Source organism: Leptosomus discolor, chromosome 1 (assembly GCF_034619465.1).
Source record: "Leptosomus discolor isolate bLepDis1 chromosome 1, bLepDis1.hap2, whole genome shotgun sequence".
NCBI lineage: Eukaryota > Metazoa > Chordata > Aves > Leptosomiformes > Leptosomidae > Leptosomus > Leptosomus discolor.
Window position 1 is genome coordinate 126,899,273 of NC_141391.1, and position 10,406 is coordinate 126,909,678.

General features: G+C 42.3%; 1 protein-coding gene across 1 annotated transcript; it reads right to left on the reverse strand.

Annotated features, from left to right (window-relative positions):
• Window positions 1-3,440: 3,440 nt before the first annotated feature.
• On the reverse strand, window positions 3,441-9,971 carry ZBTB20 (zinc finger and BTB domain containing 20). The gene is made up of 2 exons (XM_009948930.2): window positions 8,384-9,971; window positions 3,441-3,859 (listed from the first exon to the last, which is right to left on the reverse strand). The coding sequence occupies exons 1-2, from the start codon at window positions 9,969-9,971 to the stop codon at window positions 3,441-3,443; spliced, it is 2,007 nt and encodes a 668-aa protein (XP_009947232.2).
• Between the last annotated feature and the right edge of the window lie 435 nt (window positions 9,972-10,406).

A 10,406-nucleotide genomic window follows, 5' to 3' on the forward strand; every position in this document is an offset into this window, starting at 1 on the left:
TTCTTTGATTTAGGGAAGGTTGAAAACTGAAGAATTAAAATGTAGGTAGGATTTTTCTCTCTAAACACCATAGTATTCAGATTTTGGTGGATGTAAACCCTGATTCTTATTTCCTGTGCACTGGCATCTCTCTTCTGGCATTAGAACCATATTCCAGAATATGCTACATCTTGACTACAGTTCACCAGATTTAACAATGGCAAATTAAACAGCTTTTCCCCAGACCTCATATGACAAATGAGCAGCAACAGATTTTTAAGCTGGGTAAAATTCTTCATTAATTCCTCATATGGGAGAACATCAAAGTCTTGGATAATAAAGATCTCAGAAAAAACCTCCTTTCTTCAGAGAAAGACCCTCAGTCCTTTTGTACAGGTTCACCTTCTCCACTTCCTTCCACACTCTTGTCTCTAGAATGTTTATTTTCTGTACAGATTTACTGTGTCTTTACATGGCAGATACTACTTCTCCCTCTCTGTGTCTTAGGCTTTGTCTTTTCACTTCTCAGTTTACATGCCAGCATTGCTTTTACCAGTGTGGTTATGAGAACAATATTTGTTAACAAACTTGTGCTCCTTTTCCAGACCCCTTGAACTACCCAAATTTGTAACAAAAAAATAAAAAAGATGTTACCATAGAAGAGACTCATTTGCCTTGGCACTCACCTTGAAGTCTCTTTATGCTGCCTACTGCAGCTGGGAATCTGGGCTTCAACACTTAGAATCTGCTGAACAATGCCTCGCAGGGTACAGGAAGATTCTGAGACTGAACCACCTGTCAGGTTTTTTCCCCAAAATCAATCAGTAATGGAACTGGCATAGCAATGAGGTTACCTGTGCGGAATCACAGACATCCGATACAGAAGCCGCAGGTGTAAAGAACACACAAAATTGCATGTGGAGATCTATCAAGTCAATATTAGAAAGTTGTCCAGCATAAAAGAATGTCTCATGTGAAATGCTCAGTGTTCACAAGCAAAGTTTTGTAAACTTAAGAAAGCTTAATTTAAATATAGACACAAGTAAAAGCTAAACTAGCAATTTTTCTTTTTTTTTTTTCTTTTTTGCATATTTTTGTTAGGTGCTTCTTCTCTGCCTAAAATATAAAGTCCAGAGTGCAGCTGGTGCAAATCCTAGCTATGGATTCAAGCAAGACAAAGATAGTGTCAGACATTGATCCAACTGAACTAAGGACCATGTACTTTGGGAGTTGGCTTTTGGGGGGAAAAATTCTCACGCAGATACACAGAAGACGACTAGGGAGAACACCAGCCCGAACACAACAAAACAAAATACAAAACACCAACATATATATGCAGATCAGGAATCAATCTTTCACACTGATCCTACATTCCTTGCATAGCTTTGCATATGCAGAGAATGCGGGATGTGGCCCTTCAGTTACACGTTTTTGCAAATGAAGAAGGGAAGATTATTTGCAATGGTAACATTTTAAGTTATTTTGGCATCAGCACAAATTACCAGGGGCAGGATCAGATTCCCACACAAATATGGAAGCTCTCTAGCGAGCAAGGCAGGGATGAGAGAATAATACAGCAGATTAATTCTTGTCCAGTGACCAAAAAGAAGGGAAATCCTAGTTATTACACACTTCCGAAACTTTCATTACTTTTTCAAATAAGAAGAAAGGAAAGACTACAGATTCTATCATCCCCAAAAGCAAGGGAACATTGCTAGAAAAATCTCTTTCTCAAAAGGAACTGCCCTTCAGCAGAAATAAATTCTGAGATGGAACCAAAAACCAGAAACAACAGAACCTTGGTAAAAGCCAAAAAGAGAACCACGTAATTCGAAAATGAAGTAGCAGTTCAAATGATACTGCAGGATGCACAAACTCTAGTAGATAATCTCACAGATGACTTCACAGAGCCCCTCATCGACCCAGGTAATTCTTGATTCCATTAGAAAAGAGAGAGAGAGAAAAATACTAGAAAAGAAAATTAAGAAACATCCTTCCTCTTTTTTAAAATAAAAATCAAGATCATCTCCCCTCCCCCCCTCTATCTGGAAGCAGGTTAGCTAACCTTAACAGTCTCAATTTAAAATAAAATATATATTTTTATATATATTCATATATATAATAAAAGAGAAGATATTAGTGGCAGTGTACGCAAAAGAAAAAAGAAAACAAAGAAAAATTACTTTTAACAATCTCACTTTTTTTTGTTTTTTTTTACACAAATACTGTTGTAAATATATTAAAAAAATCAGCATTCTATCTGGTAAACGTCACTTTTGCCCCTCTATAAAATTTTGAATTAAAAAAGTCCCAAGAACTCTTTTTTTTTAATTATTATTCCCCTCCCCACCCACCCTCCATTCCTCTTTCTTCCACAAGAATAAATCCTGATGCAACTTTTTTTTTTTTTTTTGCAAAGATTGTGGGAACTAACCCTTCTCTTGTACCTAGATCCATAGGTTGCAACCTCTGATATCTTTGATTTTCCTCTGTGTTTCTCTTTGCCTTCTGTGAAAGTCTCTCTTGATTGTGCTGAGGCCCTGGGCTCAGCGAAGACACTGAATAAATTACAAAAAAAGCCACCGTTGCTCGTTGTCTGAATCTTCTTGGTTTCTGCTGTAAGGTGGTGGTGGTGGTATGGGAAAAGCAGCGGGGAGGGTGCGCCAGAGAGCGTGGGATGGAGGAGAATCCAGGTGAGGAATCTCTGATTCGTTTTCCTCACCCTGCAGGGACTCCACACTATCCAAGCCACACTGCCTTGCACGCCCCTCAGCCCTTTCATGTGTTTGTGGATGCATGTGTGTGTGAGAAAGCAGACACGTGGTGGAAACCAGCAGGGCCTTGTTTCCTCTGGTTGCTGCTCAACCAGAAGCAAAATATTCCACAGTTCTAACTGGATACTGTGAAGTCCAAAAGCGGTCAGCATTGTGAATTATGTCCATTGAAACACTGCGAGCGGTGTACTTATAACGACAGTAGGCCTTGTAGATTTGTAATATATTTTGTTTTGTTTCTTTTTTTTTTTTTGTAGTGCTCTTCACAAGTGAGAAAAAAGAAATGTTTTTTTTGTTTCTTTTTTTTTTTAAATTGTTTTTTCTGTCTTTTTTATTTTTTTGTGGGTTTTTTTTGTTTGTTTTTTGTAGTAAAGAAGGGTTGTATTTAGAGGCCAGTAGCTAGAGATCCAACCAGTGGAGCTCACGAAGCACTACCTGGCCTTAAGGCCACCATCCGAGGGAGGTTGGGAAAATTATTATTCACCCAGCCTCCGGAAATGTAATGTACCAGCAGGCAAAAAACAGTTCTTCATGTAGTACAAAAACAACAAAACGAAATGAACCCAAAAAAAGGAGGAAAATAAAGGTAAAAATGAAACAAAAATAATTTCTTAAATTCTAGTGCCATAGCTTTTTTTGTTGTTTCTATTTTTTTGTTCATAACAAAGAGAGAGAGAGAGATTCTACTTATCCATCTGACACATGCATCCTCATGTGGTCGTTGAAATGCTCGATTTGGTCAAACTTAGCTGGACAGACAGAGCAGACGTACGTGGTCCCCTCCGTGCAGGCCACCACCCCGGCAGGGACAGCCCTCGCGCCAGTGCCGGTGGCTCCAGGCGTGCCGTTGGTGGCACTGTGCAGAGCCACATGCCTCTCCAGCAGGGTCTTGTGGGAGAACTTCTTCTTGCAGATGTAGCACTCGTAGGACTTCTCCCCACGGTGGAGGCGCATGTGCACATTAAGGGAGCTCTTCTGGGTGAAGCGCTTGTTGCAGATACTGCACTGGTACGCCCTCACGCCAGTGTGCGTCACCATATGTTTGATTAGGTAATCCTTTAAAGAGAAGGAGCGCCAACAGATGCTGCATTGGTGGGGTTTCTCACCTGCCCATTACCAACGAGAGAGAGAGAGAGAGAGAGAGAGAAAGAAAGAAAAACAGACAAAAAAAAGATAATAAAATTAAACCAGCTCAGTACGACTCTGCAATAAACTAAATCTAAGTCTCACGGGGTTCTTTGGAGAGGTGCTAAGAAAAGAGTCATTCTGTTAATAACCATGTTTGGATGCACAAAATTTTTTGCAACCTGAGGTTCCAAAATGCTTTACAAAGCAGGCTGGAGGTATTCCCAATCCATACAGTAAAAAGGAGCTCAGGTGATTTCTTCAAGTTCACATAGTTCATAGGCACTGACAAAGACAGTACCAGAGTTAAAAGGTCCTGGCGTAAACCCCGAGCTTCAATGGCACAGCCTCTCCTGCCTATGCTCCTGCCTTGCTCCCTGTGCTCGTTTCTAGACAAGTCTTAGTCAAGTTACTTTACCTTTCAGTGCCTCCATCTCCCTATCTGTACGCCATAAAGGCACGGACAAAGCTAGTAATTACTAGACAGCTGACCTGTAACACACTCGGTTTTGTCAAATTGCTTTAAATTTCTTAGAAGATAAATGCTAGAGATTGTCAAAGGAATCCAGTGCTTTATAAGAGGTTTGTATTTGTTGCCCCTTTTTCTGGTCAAATCTTACAGCAGAAGCACAGACAAGAGTAACTGAAAAGGGAACCTCAGTACTTAGAATTGCCTAGGCCAGCCAGTACCACGCAAAGGACAACCTAACAGATAAACTTCCAGTGTAACAGATACGAAATTTAAATGATTTGACTGCCAATTAAATAAAACACCTTATCAGGTAAAACAGAGATATAAAATACTTATGTCATCTACCACATTGCCTTGTGTTCTCAGGGCTATTGTAAAACTGATTCTGGCAACTTGTGTAAGTGAACTCTGATCACATCCAGACAAACCAGCGACTACAAAGATGAACTGAAAAAAATATTTATCTGAACATATACGATTGGTTTGTCCAGGCTACCCTTAATTTCTCTTCATGCTCACATTTCTTCTGGGAGACAATGCCACAGGCTCATGTTTCATGGTATCAGGCAACATTTTCATGATGCGTTGCTGTATTGATAATGTAGACAATACACAATACCCCGAATGCCCCATCAAAAACTGCTTTTTAATTTGTTTTATGAATCACTTGTGGTATATTTCAGGTGTGGTAATTCATCATCCCTAAAGCGGTCAGGGAAAGACATGGTACCATAACTCTGTAACAATCAAAATGGACCTCTGTTTCACTGACTGAAAAATTATTTTCCTTTGGTCATTCCACAATTTCCTCTCTAGCAGAGATACAGGTTTGTTTTTTTTTCATAGACATCCTGTTTCCTCCTTTTTATGATCTGTCTGGCACTGTTTTAAATCCTGAAGAATCAATCTTCAGGGACCATGACACAACTGTGGTAATATATCATTTACTCTTTGTATAGTGAGATTACAATACACTACTTACATTCAATTTTAAGAGATAATTAATACGGATTGGATGGGAAGGATCCACTTTTTTATCTCCTCTGAGTCTCTGTTTCTTTTTATTTCACAGTTTGCACATATGATGGTGACATCTGTGAACGAAATCCACATGCCGCTCTTCCTTGCACCAATGATGTTTTTCCCTACTTGGTGAAAGACACTTGGTCAAAACACATTAAGTCCTCACTTTCCTCCTGGCTTTGCTGAACATAGTAGTGTGTTGAGTGTAGACAGGCCAATATGCCTGACACATGTTATGATGTGGAAAATGATAGTGTGTCAGTTATAATAATGTCTGATTAACTTACAAGAGACTGATTATATTTACAATGCTCATTTTTGCCTTAGGCAATGTCCCAGAGTCCCAGAGTTTGTAGTAAGTCAGTCTCCTCTGCTCTAGACCCCGTCAAGACTATGCTATAAAAACACCCTAATTTTTGCCTGCACGTGTTTCTAAGATACACTGGCTTCTGGCTTTCTAATCTTAGCTTGAAAACCTTCCTGGATTTCTTCTCTCCTAAGAATCACAAAACTTTTTAGGTTTTCTTTTTTGTATGCAAATGTATGTGCTTCCTAAGTGAGCACTGTAGATTAATTATTCCCATGATTCTTCATCTTAAAGTCAGAGAAAACTTTGCTCAGTGAATTAAATATGCATGTTCCTCCTTTTGGTTCTTTATTTTATATTTGGCTGGTTTTAGACAGCAATGTGGGACAGTTATCGAATATTAATCACAGTGCGATATGTAGGAGAAGGCAATGACGGGCAATGACGGCTTATAAGGTGCACAGACACTGCACGCATTCTAGCACCGTATTTTCACAACACTGCATGTCTTGGAGAACAACACTGTGGGATACATTAAAGCCAGTCTGCAGGGAACATGGAAAAATATCCATCTCTAGTATGTTTGTGTCCATGTGAAAGAAGAAAGGGAGGTAGGTTTCCATTGCATGGAAAGCTACATCAAAGTGTAGTTTTCAGAAGCATAAAAACATACAGAGATTGGGAGGCCTTTAGGTTGTTGAATTGTGGTTTATGATTAGACTCCTCCACAGCTTCTCTTGTGACCCTCCAAACAGCAAGACTAATTCAAACATTTTTATGTCCCAAATCTTTCAGTTTTTCCATGGATCTTTTCTAGAGCCACTTTGCCTGGCTTCTTTTAACAGGGCTGAGGAAAGTCACCCTGACAGTGAGAACCGCTGTCTCCTCTCAGTTTTCACAATGATCCTGTCCAGCACTAGACAAGGCAGCAGACATGCTTTCTCTGAGGCTACTTTCAGAAGGGTTTTTTTGAAGCCCTGCCCTCTGTTGGTTAAGGTGTAACTATCCTGCCAGATACTCCAAGAGTCAGTTTGTTCCTTTATCTAACCAAATCTCTCCTTGCCACCACAGTTCATTATTTTGGGCTTTCTCAGACCCACATGAATAAAATATTCATTTGTGATTGGAGATGTCTATCAATTTCCTTGGTTGACTTTATGTGTAGTAGCTAGGAATATTTTATGTCAGGTCTTTCAACATTATTCAAATACCAAATGCAGTGCACAATTGGGGTGGGGGAAATGAAGCACCGAATCTCAGTCAAGTTATTTGTGAAGAAGCCTTTCTAGCTTTTCGAACAAGGATGCTGGCAGATATATTCAACTGTGTTCTGAAGGGTATATTCTTCTGAATAACACACTATCTACATAGTGTTTTAGCTACTCATCCAAAACAGAAAGATGGAGAACATAAACAGACACAAAGGGTATTCTTGGGATTCAGGATTATTGATCCTTGCAATCATGTATTTTGTACCAGTCCTGAGAAAGTTGGCCTTTTTATGTATGTACATGTACATGTCTGCCTTAGATGTCTAGAGGAATTTTTCATTTAAGTGATAATTATAGGCAAATAGAAGTTAAAAGTTTACATAAGCACATGGAAGTGAAATCTTTTTGATACAATGGAGAGGCATGACTTACATTCCTCCCATACCTTGGGCAAATTCTCCAGGTTCTACTCCATGTATCACAATCCCAGCATTTATTTTAAGACCTGACGTTAACAAAACCACGGCTCAGTAAGAGAAATATTTACTTTTTCTCTAATCTAGAATTTCTCTCCAGCATCAGAATGACCCAAGGGCTAAAGCAAGCAGAATTTAGTCTTGAACCCGGGATAGTTTCTCCATGTAAGATGCATATATCTCCTTGCTTTGAAGTCTCATAACTTGACAAAGCTAGAAAAGGCAGTTTTGGCTCAGTAGTAAATTCAGTTACCTATACCACCTCAAAAGACCACATATTAAAGCAGTTGCATTTTAAAACAATAAGGGTGCTGATGTTGTGTTCTACATGTAATATTTTAAATTTTTCTTATTGAGCCCTATGTTTCTGTACTCACAGCCAGTGAAACATCTGACTTGCCAAGAGACAGGGGATTACAGCAATCAGCTCCAGTAAAGTACAGAAAAACTTCTTGAAAAAACTCCACATTTACTTCCTTACAGGAATATGTGAGACTCAGAAGGAATGTGGCAGTGTGTGTAACACCCAGGCCTGGACCTACTGCTGCAACTCCACCAGGAATGAACTTGGCCTAAACTCAAGCCAGTCTTCATCACTTGAGCTTAAATCGTCACAGCTGTAAAACTTACAGGGGGATCCCTTTCTTTGTAGATACAGTTTTTCTTTAATGACTATTAACAGTTTCTTCATGCCGCTTCTACGTAATGTTACCTGGTCAGCTTGCAGGGGACAACAAATGCTTACCATTTCCTTGGATGTGTGCAGGAAACATTTTACTCCAAGTAAAATGCACTTGTTTCTGCACGGTGTACAGTTAGACCCCCACAAGGGACCTATACGCTTCTGCAGGGCTCAACTTCAATGCAGTAAGCTCAGAAGTGTTCAGTGATACCAGCTCCCTGGATAACCCCTCCCTCCTGTTTGTGCTGGAGGGCTGGCAGGTTGAGAAACAGAGCCCATGTTTGTCCAGGACTTTCTCTGGCTTCGCGTATAAGCCAAAGGGACGTACTCTTACCTGTGTGTACAAACATGTGCTTGACGTAGTTCTGTTTGGCGGTGAAAGTCTTGTTACAGAGAGTGCACTCGTAAGGCTTTTTTTCGCCTTGCCCACCTGCTGTGCTGTGGCCCGCAGACGGGGCCAAGGGCTGTGGGGCTGGCAGCTGGGCAGTAAAGGTTGACAGGCCAGGCTGGGACACTGTCACGAACTGTGTCTGTTGGCCAGCTAAAGGCTGGGGCAGGCTGAAGAGAAAAGGCTTAGGGCCACTGCCAGCAGACTGTGTGGTGAAAAGGGCAGGCAGATAGGTGTTGCCAGCTGTGCCAATGACCTGAGTGTTGCTGGTCAGAGTCAGTGGCATCCTCAGATTGCTGGTGAGGGTTTCTGTCTGGCGCAAGTAGATCTGTGTGGTTGGCAATGGTTGGGCAACAGTTGTGTTGACAGAAGGCTGCAAAGCCCCCTTTTCGGTGCTGTTATTGACTGTGAGCACTTTGCTGTCCATTTCAACGTCATTGCTTCTCTCTGGCGAGGGAGAGTTGGCATCTACATGCTGCTGCTGCTGCTGCGGCTGAGTGCCATCAGCAGGGATGTCATTTTGATCTGCTTGAGAAGGTTCTTGCTGCCCATCCCGGCCCAGACCAGCCATAAACTGCTGCTCCATGGAATCGGGCTCAGTGCCAATGGAGGAACTGACTCCCGAATCAAAACTCTCCCCTTTGGGCTCACTCTCAGTGCCTTCTGCTTGGTCAGTGTCCTCAGTGCATTCCTCAGACTCATTGCGCTCAAGGATCTGCACCCTCTGTTGGCCATAGTAGTCATAGTCATCCTCCATCTCCTGTTTTATATGGATGTTGCCCATCAGGGTTTGAATTCGGACAGGGCGCGGTTGCTTGCGGCAGTGTGTGGTCTCTGGAGTGGTGGAGAGGTACCGCTCCATCTGTTGCGACCGTTCATGGATCCGGGTAATCCAGCTGGGGTCTTCCATGTGATGGTCCCTGGGGAGCCCCAGGGCTGTTTCGTGGTGGCTGACCACAGCTCCACTGTAAAAGGAGCGCTCCCCACTGCCATTTTGCATGGAACAGGCATAGAGGGCCGAATAGATCCTGTCCACACTGTGCTGCGAATGGCTCTGCAGGTAGCCAGACTCTGTGTCGGTGCTCTGCCCCGAGGTGCCTGATTCGGGTGTTCCCCTGGGTGTCTCCTGGCCAGAATCCTGAATCACCGGGTAGACCTCTCCCACATTTTGTGAGACAATCCTCGTGCACTCATCAATCACAGTCTTGATCTGCAGGATGCTGGCAGCTGTGAGGATTTGGAGGGCCTCTGACTGTGAGACCCGCAGCACCCCGCTGTACATGAAGTCAATGAGCTTTTGCACAGACTGGACTGACACCACTGAGGGGATCTCGATGTCGCTGTAGCCCAGCAGCAGCTTGTCCTGGAAGAAGGGGCTGCCAGCCGCCAGCACACAACGGTGGGCGCGTAGCATGCTCCCGTGGATGCGGACCGTCACGTCACAGAAGTGGCCACGGTTGCGCTGCTCGTTGAGGGTCTCGAGCACAGAATTGCTGAAGTTGTGAAGGTTGATGCTATGAATGCGCTCTGTCATCCCCTTGCAACTAATGTTACCTGTAGCAAAGCAGGTGGAAGGAAAGAAAAAGAAAAAAGAACAGACTGAGTCTTGTCCTCTGCAGAGCCACAGTCTGGGCATTGGTGAAGGTGACTGCCCACTGGGTAAATGAAACGGATCATACTATAAAAATCACATACAAAGGCACCGATAGGAAGATATGATCTCTGTAAGGCTAGAACTAAACTTTGATAATCATTGGCAGAAGCTGAAGTCCTGAATTCTTGGACTTGACAGGTGTAGCTGGGCCTAAATTCCAACCACATTCCTGGGCCTTGTACTGCCTATCAGTTTATCTGGCTTTAAAACGCTTAGAGCCAGCCAATTGTAAACACTGAGCACATGGATTAAAGCTGGATTTTAGGCTGTTCGGATGTGGACCCAGGCCAGAAAAGATCAGATGCTTACTTTAAT

What these genes read in the sequence shown, in the direction of transcription:
- ZBTB20 (XM_009948930.2), bottom strand. Translation starts at nt 9,971, where the DNA reads ATGACAGAGCGCATTCATAGCATCAACCTTCACAACTTCAGCAATTCT. An exon ending in GCACATGTTTGTACACACAG is followed by an intron (nt 3,860 to 8,383) that starts GTAAGAGTACGT and finishes GGTAATGGGCAG; the next exon opens with GTGAGAAACCCCACCAATGC.